This window comes from Bombus vosnesenskii, unplaced genomic scaffold, assembly GCF_011952255.1.
Source record: "Bombus vosnesenskii isolate JDL3184/JDL3185 unplaced genomic scaffold, Bvos_JDL3184-5_v1.1 scf7180000013272, whole genome shotgun sequence".
In the NCBI taxonomy this organism is placed as follows: Eukaryota; Metazoa; Arthropoda; class Insecta; order Hymenoptera; family Apidae; genus Bombus; species Bombus vosnesenskii.
Window position 1 is genome coordinate 5,073,374 of NW_022882930.1, and position 12,378 is coordinate 5,085,751.

The window sequence follows — 12,378 nt, forward strand, 5'->3', positions numbered from 1 at the left end:
GGGTAGTATATTTATCAATAAATGTACAATTGAATGTAATGATTCTTGTCTCTGTTTATTCAAATAAAAATTATAGATTTAGCATAACTTAATCCACCTTTATACTAACAAAGAGATTGAATATAAGTCATCCCTAATACCACCATTTTTTATGATTTTTGTTTTTTAAAACATAAGCAGGAAACTAATTTTACTCAGTATTGTTTCAATGAAAGCATTCAAGTTCCTAAAACTTCAAAACGACCTACGATTAAATATTTATATAAGCAATAATAAAGAATGGTGTAAATATATGCTATTATTGAATTTTGAAAACAATCTTCAAAAATTATTAATACATACATTAATATTTTCATCGAACTGTTAACAACAATGCATTAAATACATAAGTTTTACTAAAGTTCATTAAAAAATATTATACCCTATTTTATAATCAGAATAAAATTAATATCTGTAGTAGATAGGAGAGCTATTAAGATAAACATCAACAGAATAAAAAGAACGTAAGAGGAAAGCCGGCAAAAAAAATGATACATTATATATTGTCTGCACCACACAGGGCAGATTGACTTCTGTTAATTGTCCTCTGCTAAAGTGTTGATTCTTGAATTAATAGCCAGGAGTTGAGCCACGAAGGCTGAGTCACTCATAACTGTTGCAAGAGTACATAATAGATCCTCTAGGGTAACTTGCGAGAGACCTAATTGCCGAGCACATTCAGCAATGACTTCTTTTTCTTCGGCACCAGGCATCTGAATAAGGTGATTTAAAATTAATTATTTACAATCGTCTAACATTAATCTGTATATGAATGTAAAACGTACCTTCGGTGAACTGCAGAATTTGTTGAATGCCATTTTAATTCGTTTTTTGCCATTGTTAGTTTGATAAAAAATTGAAAAGGTTTGTGCATTGTTTATATCTAGCACAACAGGAAAATATATACCAGCTGTAACATGACCTTTAGTATCTCTTGCAAGAAGGCTCCTGAAGTTATAAACTAAATTTCTGCGTTCAGTAACATCAATGGCAGTTAAATAAGGCCTTGCCACGTATATAAGAGCAACTTGTGTTCTCTCTAGGGTACCAGATCGAGTTTTTCTCTCATGCCATTCAATGTAATCAGGATCATTAGTGCATAGAAAGTAATTGTACTCTTTTTTGCAATCTGGTTCATCAGATTGAATAAACCAGCCCGTATGTGGGTATAACTTATCCTCCATCACAGTAATTACTCGAGCTACATGATATCCAGGATCAAGGAGCATAACTCCTTTTCGTCCACCAATTTCGATTTTTAGACATACTAATACATGTTCCTTTTCTCCGCTATCTGCAGCGGGTGGTCCACCAACATAATTAGCAATATTATCGATCGTCTGTAAAAAAAAAAGAACTCATAGAATCTAGAATTATACAGGGTGGTGGTAACTGGTGGTACAAGCGGAAAGGGGGTGATTCTACGCGAAAAAAGAAGTCGAAAATATAGAATACAAATTTCTCGTTCGAGGCTTTGTTTTCGAGAAAATCGACTTTGAATTGTCGCTCGGTACGCGTGCGGTACGTTATAACGGATCTCACTATTTTTACTCGCGACTATATACAGGGTGGTTGGTAACCGGTGGTACAAGCGGAAAGGGGACGATTCTACGCGAAAAAATAAGTCGAAAATATAGAATAAAATTTTTTTTTTCTTAAACAATTTTTCCATTAAGACAATGATCTACAGTGAGATCCGTTATAACGTACCGCACGCGTACCGAGCGAAAATTCAAAGTCGATTTTCTCGAAAAGAAAGCCTCAAACGAAAAATTTTTATTCTATATTTTCGACTTCTTTTTTCGCGTAGAATCACCCCCTTTCCACTTATACCACCAGTCACCAACCACCCTGTATATTAAATGAAAATAAAATAATTCAACTGTTTATGAATCATAAATAATACCTCTTCACAGGATACTAAGTAGAGGCCACCTGCTATACCAGGAAATCGTTTATTCAAACATCTTAAACGGTATAGCAATTCAAATCCCAAACCCACACAGGTATGATGTTCACGTGTTATAAGTGGTTGATATTTGTGATAAAATCTCTCCAGTACGGTTTCACCACTTGCAATATAATCCTTATAAAATCTGTTAATTGTAAAATGAAGTTTTTCAATAATAGTCTATAAGCAAGAATTTATGAAAAAAGGTATGTTATGACAATTACTTAAGGAAATTGCCAATGGTGTCATAGCGATGCTCACGCAATAAGTGTTGCGTTTCTAATTCAACGCTGCCTGCTAGTTCCTCATATTGTTCGACCGTTAGTACGGTCAAGGCTGGTGCCTCGTAATGGGCCCATACCGGCAGGGGCAGCGGCACACCTCTGATCCAGGGCCCGCGTGCCTGCCCCTGTGGCTGGCACCATATCTCTGCCGTCTCGAGTCAACTCGGCCATTCACTTCCCCAACGGCCGACTGTTGGCACAAAGCCATGCTCATCCCTGCAGCTGCTTATTGGCTCTACAGGGCTCTCTCCGTGTTTTATACTCTTCTCTCGCTCTGTAAATATAGCTTCTTAAAATTATTCATATAGTAACAGTAAGCATTTGTTTTTTCAATTGTCATGTTATTCAAAACTTCATACAAGTAATTTGTCGTTTCGAACGAAAGATAATTAAAAATTAAAATGTATAAAAAGTATGGTATTTGCGTTGCACGTCCATAAGTGTAAAACTACCCTTTTCAATCAATACAAGTTATGATTTACTTGATGTAATTACTATTTCTATTGATAAATATATTTACCATATGTCCATTGCTATTTAAGCACACGAATTAGTACAATGCCGTATGACAAAATTTGCGAAATAAATGCAGAGAAGCGGATCGGAGTTGTCGTTGGCTTGGTATCTAACATGGCGACAGTATATACGCATGGTGAATCAATACACGACCAAATAGATAAGTAGCATGCCACGTGTCTACTACGACTTTCGTCACAGTGTTACCGTTCGCGCTAGTACACTAATTTTCACTTACTAACTTCGAAAAAAAAAAATTATCAATGGGTGACAAAGCACTGAATATTTATTAAAGAAAATATGTGAATATATTCGACTTTTAGTATGTAATATGCTTCAAGTTGATTCAAAACAGATTAATCAGTAGAATCAAAATAATTACGTAAGAGAGAAAAAATATACATTTATTCGATACTTTTTTCTTGTAATTTCAAAAAGAAAAATTTCAGGTATATTCTAAAAATAACGATGTGGCAGTCATAAATTCCATTGACGCCAAAACATTGATGTTTACATTTTTTCGCATCCTGTAATTTGTGGCTTACGTGATATATTATTTATACCAAAAATGTACCTTGTTTGTAATTTATTACGTCATTAAATACACTGACTTAAGTTACAACATGTAATGTTGGTAAGTGAAAGGCATTTCCCTCCTGAACTAGGGCACACAAGATGTTTCAAGTATGCATACATGAATTATTTTCTACCAGTTAATCGTTTTATTTTATAAAATATACAGTAATTACATCTTTCGATTTAGTACCCTCAATAAGCAAAAACAAAAGAAAGGGAAGTCAAAATAAACCACAAAACTTACCCATACAATGAGCGCACCAAACAAACAAAAACTTTCTCTCCTCGGAAGCTTGACACAATTCACACGTCCGAAGTCGAAGCAGAACTGGGTGGTGGAATGCGTGCTGAAGATTATATACGTTCAGGTCTCTCCTCTTCCCCTTACCTCTCTTGCAAGTCTTTGATAATTCACCACGTGATCGCTATCCATGTAAAGTTTAGAAGACGTAGTTGTGTGTTTTCTTTCTTATTATAAACAAATCAGAAAACTGATTTTTCTTCTCTAGCAATTAAACGATACCATCTTACGTTACTTCCGATTCTCGTGTTACATCCGATCGCATTTTATACATCCGATCGCATTTTATACATCCGATAAACGTGTTTCCATATTGTTATTGTAATTATTCAAAGTTTGCGCGGATCCTCAAATTGTACATTCCATGAATTTAACAAATTTTCAAAATGGTGAATATTAACGCATAAAACAAAAGAGGATGAGGTTAGTCACAGGGAAATTCATCTCTGATATGATTGGCCAGACAATATTATGCTTCTGAAAATTATACCCTTTTCCAGTTATTCAGCTATCGAAGCCTTACGCCAGCTCCGCTTGACTTGAACATTATGATAAATAACTATTGTATTTTACGGAACGCTAACATAATTAGTAGGATTTCCAAGAAAAAAAGGACCAAATGGACATAAAGTCAAGGATTGCTCTCACCTTTTGCCTCGCGCGCGCGCATGTGTGTATACACACACACACACACATATATATAACATATTTTTTTTCAAATGACCTTGAACCGGTATTTCCAAGTACCGAGCTTTCTTTTTGTGTGGAATTCTTATCGCGATGGAACTGATATAATGTAGAAAAAGCAAACGCTGTTTCGGTGAATCAGCTGACGTCACATGAAGGCAGTATGCGAATACACACGTATATAGATTTGTATTTGATCGCATACACGCGACCACACGAAATCTGTACACATACACGTAGACAAATTAATACATAGTCACATTAGATACGCTATCTATCGACCACGTGATTATAATGTGATCCGATGTCTGTTTCGATGAAGCGAAATTACTACGCAGTTATATTATTTATTCGAGAAAATTGGAAATAAACCAACTGCTTTAGTGGCACAATCTGTTCGACAGCGACTTCGTTTTTTCATTTCTAATTCCAGGCTTATAGAAAAGCTGTTGCGTACATCGTACGCAAAAGTTATATAATTGTATCACATTTTTATTAACATAATATATTATAAATATTACAATATTCTTATATTGAATGTTATTGTTTTTTCAATCATGATTTGGAAAATGTTCATGTTCGAATAGTTTCGTGTTATCAATAAGTCAAGTACTTCCATGAATTTCCGTGACTAAGCAAAGTAGCTATGCATATACATACTTGCGTAAATCTTTATATATATATATATATATATATGACATATATAAGTGACATGGCTACGTCTGGTGACCTGCCATGTCACTTCGAGCCCAAACCCATCGTCATAAAGTCAGATTGGAACATTAAGACTATTTCTTATTTTTATTACTTAAGGGCAGCTATAGTAAAAGTCTGGACTAGTGTATTGTGGTTTTTTCCCAACATTCCGGACGGGAAATCCCGCTGTCTTTCCATCTCCGACATATATATGAAAAAATATCAGATTTCTGTTAATCTTTTAATCGGTAGACAATGAATAAATACATCGATTTGAGAAATATTTATCAAACGTTTCTGTTTCTGTTTATAGTAGAACAGCTTTATTGCGCAATATTATAAGAATGTATGATTCATGGAGGTCAGTGACGTAAAGATATACATATTTCACTGGCAATTTAAACACTGCATTGCTGTATAAAAGCAAGTTCAACATACTGATACAAATATCAACAAAAAAATAAACTAATCTTCTAGGATTAACATCAATTAAAATAAATTTTTTTGCTTGTTTTATTTATTTGTTATTTAATAGAGATTTGTAAAAATGCAATTATTTGTTGCATTTTTTAAGATAATGTCTATTATGTATTATTTAAGTTCGAAATCTATCACAATTATATATAAAAATAGATATGTATATATATTTTTTTCCGATAATTTAACGATAACCTATTAGTCGTAATTCTGTACAGACAGTACTGCACCATTTAATTGATGCAACCAACTAGAAATATTTCGACATAGAACTGACACGAGGCTATTTTCTTATCACATTTATTTTGCGTCTCATTATTGGGGAATTTGCGCAAATTATGTATATTTTCTAAACGTTTAGAATTTTCTAGATACGTAATATTTAATTACGAGTATTATATGGAATATGAGAATTACATTTTCTACCGATTACACGTAACATGGTATGTATCTGTTTTCTAAATTTATATCAGGCGCACATGATTTTGCTATCAATTAATGAATTGTCGTTCTTGAATATTGATATAAGATATCAGGACTTTTGTTTTATCAAAATTTATCAAACTTAAATTCATTAATGCGTATACAGTGATAAATAATAAAACTAAATGACGATTACGATTTATATAACGATGATATTTATGATTGTACAATTTTATAATATCTATGTTAATTTTGAATACATTTCAAAGCGATTTTACTTAATAGCATAACGTTATAGATACAAATAAAATTCCCGTATTTTAGAACTATAATTTGAAATTTGAAATCAAACATTTTCGTGCAACGAGTCCGATGTTTTGTTCGAAGCACGTGATATAGGTGAACCAATCACATGATTTAGCTAGAGATATCGATGCTGTATTCGGGTTCATAAGATTAAAAATTGCCTATACACGTAATGCATATAGAGTACTATAAATGTTTTGTCGATATGAACTTGCATAATATATTTTTATTGTATTAAACAACGCTGATATCTTTCATTATATCTCTGAAGAGTTTTTTACTTGTTTTTCATAGATACTTTTGACTTTATATTATAAACGAAGGATATAATAAATATTGAACGTGATTGGATGTTAATATTTTTGCGTGAGCGAAAATTTATATATTTTTCAGATTGTATTGTTATATTGTAGACTATGATGTACTGTCGTTTTTAGTACTCTAAAACAATAAATCTTTTAGTTCTTTTATTTCCTTGTAATGTTTAGTAACTTGATATTTATGAACATATGGGTATCATTATTTTAGAAGTACATTTAAAATCTTTTTATTTCAGTCAGTGAAAGAAATAATATAGTGTGAATAGAGATGAAGTTGATATGGGGTTAATGCTGCATAATATTTTTTTGTGTACATGCCCTTCTTGCAACAATAACAATGTTATATTAGAAAGATGACAATATCTGTATTAAAAACAATTATAATATAAATATATATATGCTGAAAAGTAATTTATCTTTTTTCATTTTTTTTTAACATTTTTCACATGTACATCTAAATTAAATTATTCTATATTTCCAGGAATTTAAAAAGCAGCATTAGTCATGTCTCTACTGGAAGAAACTCAGATTTCAACAATGAGAGTTGAACCAATAGATAATTTATATCTTGCTCTGATACAGTGTTTTGCTATTATATTATGCGGGTGAATTTTTTGTAACTATGTAATCTTTAAATTTTTATCATATGAATTTTAAGATGTATATAAATAAAGTGCTTGTTTTTTTAGATATATTGCAGGAAGATTTGACGTTATCACTAAAATAGAAGGAAATGGGCTAAATACTTTTGTAGGAACATTTGCTCTACCTTCTTTAATTTTTATGTCACTGGCAAAGCTTGATTTTAGTCTAGTAAACTGGAAATTCCTTCTTGCTGTATTGATAGCTAAAAGTTGTGTATTTCTTGTTGTTCTTGGTATATCTCTTGTTATTAAAAGACCATCAAATCCAGGTTGTGCTGCACTTTTTGCAATATTTACCACGCAGAGTAATGATTTTGCTATTGGATATCCTATGAGTAAGTAAATTAAAAATCATTCTTAATATAGTTTAAAGTAATCTATATACTAAAAATAACATATTTTTATAGTTCAAGCACTATATGAAGAAACACATCCTGAATATGCTGCTTATTTATACTTAATGGCACCTATATCATTGGCTATTTTAAATCCGATTGGTTTTGTATTATTAGAAATTGGTAAACGTTCTGGTGAAAATCATAGAAATTATAGAGACATGGTTTGTTCTATTGTAAAAGGAATTGCACTAAATCCAGTACTTGTTATGACTGTTCTTGGTATTCTTGGTAATCTTGTCTTTGGTCATTTAGTACCTGCTATATTAGCAACTGTGCTTGATGTATTTGGTAATGCTTTTTCTGCAAGTGCTCTTTTGTTGTTGGGATTAATGATGGTTGGAAAAGTACACAAATTGAAGGGCACAGCTCTTGTAATACCAGGTATATTGATATCAGTAAAATTGCTGGTACTTCCTTTGGTCATAAGAGAATCTATTATTCTCTTAAATGCTGGCGAGAATGCTACAGATACTCAAGATCTAAGTACTTATGGATTCCTGTATGGAACTATTCCTACAGCACCAGCCTTATTTATTTTCACTCTTCGATATAATATCGAAATTGATTTAATTGCATCAGCAATGGTTGCTTGTACTTTCTTATCTGCTCCACTAATGTTTGTATCAGCAAAGTTAATCGATGCTGTTTCTACTGGAGTTAGTCCAAAAAATTATGCATACCAACTGAATATATTTTCTTTTGATGTAAGCATTGCTTCAATAACAGTTTGCACATGGTTAATTATTTGTCTAATTGGATTAAGAAGAAAAAAATATAAATGCGTCACTCATAAATGTACACTTTGTATAGTAATTGCACAGGTTTGTATTAAATTGTATTAACTTAGAATTTATGCCAGTTATAGTTGAAATTTATACAAAAATTATGATTTTAGCTAGTTACAGCTATAGGTGTTATAATATGGACCAAACTCGAACCTGATAATACTGGTTCAATTTTATGGTAATTTATTCCACTATTTACTTTGATTTTTTTTAATTTAATTCTTGTGTTATTTTGACCATGATCTATTATAGGTATATCCAGTTTATTTTAATTACTGTGGGAGTATATGCAAGTCGTATGTGGACTGTAGCAATAGCTGCAACTTTATTATACTTAAGTTCCCGTTCTCTGGATTTTGTTTGCAATATTCAAAGATGGTTTTACCCTATTGGATGGGGGTATGATGAATACTTCTTTTTTTATATATAATATCGAAAAGAAAGAAAATGACTAATAATATACTCATATATCATATCGATAATATATTTCAGAATTCCACTTTTAATAGCAATTATAATGTGTAGCACTATGTCTCCAAGGGAGTCTGAACTTGAATTCAGAAATCCAAATTTTCAACTTGGTACAGTTCAAGCTGCAATTTCTACTTCTATATTAACATTCTGTTTTATTGGTAGGTATGTAATATACAATGCATGAAATAAAACACAATATTCTTTATTATTTAAAACAATAATATTCTTTATTATCGCATCTTTTTTACAGTAACAATGGGCTGTTTAGTCTTACAGCAGAGCTACCAGCGTCGTAACATTTCAGCATCTTATTCTAATTTAACGAATAATACCGAAAATTCCAATAATGACACTAATAATGACGAAAGACGCGTAGTAGATGTTGAAGATCTGATTTCTTCAAATTCTCATCCTCCAATGTAAGTAAATTGTATAAAAAATAAAGCTAGTAAAATCTTGTTAGTTAATATTTTGATATTGTTAGCATCGGCTGTGAATATACACATGGTTGTCCAAATGGTACATGTAGCAGCAACAATAACGAAATTGATGATTGCGAATTATATATAAACATTGAGAATGAAAGAAACGATCCTCAGTTTTTACGACATCTTGTATTTGTTATTTTACTTCTATGTTCCATGTTCATTGTAAGTATATGACAGAATACTTGAAAATTATTACAAGATTATAATTTACTATAATTATTTTAGGGTTTATCCATATCTATCGGAACATTATTAATGGAACAGTTGACTGGAATTTATGCAGAATTAGCATTTTTGGATGTTGCCTTAAATTTTGGCCAGTCATTAATCGTATTTGCTATTTTTGGATTAGATACTGGTCTTGGTAAATTAGGATGTTGGCTGCAGAAAATGTGTCGTAAATGGCGTACTGGTATTGCTATATTCTTATATTCATTTTATTATATTTTTATATTTAACCAGTTCCATAATTCAAATGCACGCTATATTTTGCATTTATAGAGAAAGAACTGCAGCTTCCCCCTGAAGATACATTAAGTCCCGAAGTGAGAGCTATTAGGGATCAGTTTAATCGTTGCCATTTGGCTGAATGTCGTGCTCGTATAGCTATATGTCGTAGACGCTTATTAAAAATGTATAAAGGTGTCTTTACTGGAACTGATTTAGTTAATTGGTTGCTTGAAGCAAATGTTGCACAAACTAGAGAAGAAGCTGTTCAATACGGTCGTAGCTTATTAGAAAGTAGGGTTTTGCAGCATATCGACGGCACTTATCATTTTTGTGATCAAAATTTACTTTATACTTTTAATGGTTAATTGTAATATCTGGATCAAGTCTCATAAAAAGACTATTTTTGCAGTTCTGATTAAATATATTATTGAATATTAATTTTTTTTTAATTGGAATATCTTTGTAAATTGTATTTATTTAATGTATTATTTAAAATATTTCGATATTTACTTGAACTTATATGTAAAACTTTTTTATTTTATCAAATTATGAAATTATTGTCTGGAATTTATTGTACAGAACTTTGTATCTGGCTATGTTTTCTTTGTTATCTAGTTACGAATCTCATATATATGTTTCATTGTTTAATCAAAATGCTGCAAAACAAAGTAATACAATAACAATATGGTAATTAATTGAATTAAATGCCAAAGATGAATAGTAATATTTAATATCCTATTTTTAAATATTAGTATTGTATGCAGTATTGACTTTTTAATGTGAAACAATACTTTAGAATATCTGTATTTTTTTACAGGATTGTTATGAGGTTTAGTGTTAATAATTTAAAAAAACGCTACGTTAATAAACAATTTTATTATATCAACAAAATATTATATATTATGCAATATAAACTGTAACAAAGTGTAAAATGAATGTAAAATAAATATCTTTGCTTGGAACATTACCATTATCTTTTCTAATGTAATATTTTATACATGAGTTAGAAACATAAATCATCATCTGGATCTTCCTCATCAAAATCATCTATATCCTCTGGATGATAGTGAATTCTAGATGTATTTGTTGTATTTGTATTAGCCGTGTATGGTAACACTACTTCTTTTCTCTGTTTCATTTCATTTTCATTTATTTCTATTCTGAATGAAGACTCAATTTTTAACTTAGGGTTTTCATATACTGGATGTGACTTTTTACTTTGTTCAAGCTTCTTTGACTCAATTTCATAAGATGTACTATTTTGGCTTACTATTTCCTGTTGTTTTAAAATTCCTCCACCCACTTTGCGATGCATAAACTCTACTATATAATTAGTATTGTTATTTGCTATTATACCAGAAAATTTTTGTATCTTTACATATGTACTTCCTAATGTTTCAATGTAAGATACTTTATCTTGTACAAAATCTCGTCTATAAATACAAATCACTTGTGGCACATCTTTGCTTAACTTCTGTAAAAACCACATAGCCTTTGATAGGCCAACAAATAAGATTAATGATGTCAAGCAATCAATGACTACTGTAGATTTTGTGTCTATAGTTTTTAAGATATGTTTTAGATTATAAAAATCCTTATCACTTATAGCACTTATATCAAGTCCATTATTAACATTAACTGTATAATAATCAAAGATATTTACATTATTTGATGCAAAATATTCACATTGGTATGAAGATTTTGGATTGGAGAATAACAACAAATTGAAAATACAATTAGAATCTTTTTCTTTCAATACTTGTATCCATCCTGTTACCAATTTTCTAGCATACATCGCATTCACTCCTGAAATATATACATATGTATATATACATGTACAATATCTGTTTAACTACAGTTATATGAACTCCATGTAAACAAATCAAATAGAACAGTTCATACGATAGGAGTTTACGTATATTATGTATGTTAATCTAATACTAATTGTAATTTCATTCAATAAATGGAATTCTACTGCACATCTAAAATAAACTATAGTTTTATGAAGTATTTTGCTTACGTACCTTCATCAAGGACGATTAATTTTGTGCCCTCTAATAAAGGTAATGTTTTTATAGATGTCATTGTGTTAATTGCACCTATTAGGTTATAAATAGAATCATTTAGCAAATAAACAATAATCACGCAGTAGACACGCGTGCGTCACATTATAAAGTACGACAAATAATTCCAATCCAAAATACTATTCAAAGTCTAATTTTACGACTGAAATTCACTGTTTGTTTAATTCAAGACATTCATCATATTTAAGTAAATCTCAAATCACGCTTTTATAACCTCGAAGCAATTTAATGTTTTGTTTCCTACTTCTTATTCATATCGCGTAGGAATTGTATGTGCAGGAACTGTGTGTTAACATAGAAGAACACATGTACCTTGAAATTTGAACATGTAATCCGGTAAATATTATCTGGAAATTATCTTGAACGAGATCAGAAAATTGGTTGTCGAGGCGACGATTGACAGATGTCGCTGTTACTGGCACCGAAAAGGGTGCGGTACACGCTAATCGCCATACTGGGCGAACGTGACCGAAGACAGA

At 31.0% G+C, this 12,378-nt stretch overlaps 3 protein-coding genes across 6 annotated transcripts; 1 reads left to right on the forward strand and 2 right to left on the reverse strand.

The window, feature by feature from the left end:
- Positions 1-32: 32 nt before the first annotated feature.
- Positions 33-3,764, reverse strand: LOC117231233. 2 transcript variants are annotated; one of them, XM_033489466.1, is made up of 5 exons: positions 3,611-3,764; positions 2,215-2,548; positions 1,946-2,135; positions 825-1,379; positions 33-752 (listed from the first exon to the last, which is right to left on the reverse strand). In XM_033489466.1, exons 4-5 carry the CDS (start codon positions 1,266-1,268, stop codon positions 576-578), a joined length of 621 nt encoding a protein of 206 aa, XP_033345357.1. In that variant the 5' UTR covers positions 1,269-1,379; positions 1,946-2,135; positions 2,215-2,548; positions 3,611-3,764; the 3' UTR covers positions 33-575. The 2 variants fall into 2 exon arrangements, with proteins under 2 accessions (XP_033345357.1, XP_033345358.1); XM_033489467.1 differs by lacking the exon at positions 3,611-3,764 and adding an exon at positions 2,795-3,008.
- A 2,630-nt stretch (positions 3,765-6,394) lies between these two features.
- LOC117231327 (integral membrane protein GPR155) lies at positions 6,395-10,258 on the forward strand. Of its 3 annotated transcripts, XM_033489684.1 has the most exons (12): positions 6,395-6,622; positions 6,813-6,983; positions 7,058-7,181; positions 7,266-7,555; positions 7,628-8,439; positions 8,514-8,581; positions 8,656-8,802; positions 8,896-9,035; positions 9,128-9,296; positions 9,362-9,527; positions 9,591-9,777; positions 9,867-10,258. In XM_033489684.1, exons 3-12 carry the CDS (start codon positions 7,081-7,083, stop codon positions 10,178-10,180), a joined length of 2,394 nt encoding a protein of 797 aa, XP_033345575.1. In that variant the 5' UTR covers positions 6,395-6,622; positions 6,813-6,983; positions 7,058-7,080; the 3' UTR covers positions 10,181-10,258. The 3 variants fall into 3 exon arrangements, with proteins under 3 accessions (XP_033345575.1, XP_033345576.1, XP_033345577.1); XM_033489685.1 differs by lacking the exon at positions 6,395-6,622 and having other exon boundaries at positions 6,769-6,983; XM_033489686.1 differs by lacking the exons at positions 6,395-6,622; positions 6,813-6,983 and having other exon boundaries at positions 7,057-7,192.
- A 439-nt stretch (positions 10,259-10,697) lies between these two features.
- On the reverse strand, positions 10,698-12,302 carry LOC117231331 (elongator complex protein 5). Its single transcript, XM_033489694.1, has 3 exons — positions 12,212-12,302; positions 11,840-11,914; positions 10,698-11,621 (listed from the first exon to the last, which is right to left on the reverse strand). Exons 1-3 carry the CDS (start codon positions 12,225-12,227, stop codon positions 10,819-10,821), a joined length of 894 nt encoding a protein of 297 aa, XP_033345585.1. The 5' UTR covers positions 12,228-12,302; the 3' UTR covers positions 10,698-10,818.
- Between the last annotated feature and the right edge of the window lie 76 nt (positions 12,303-12,378).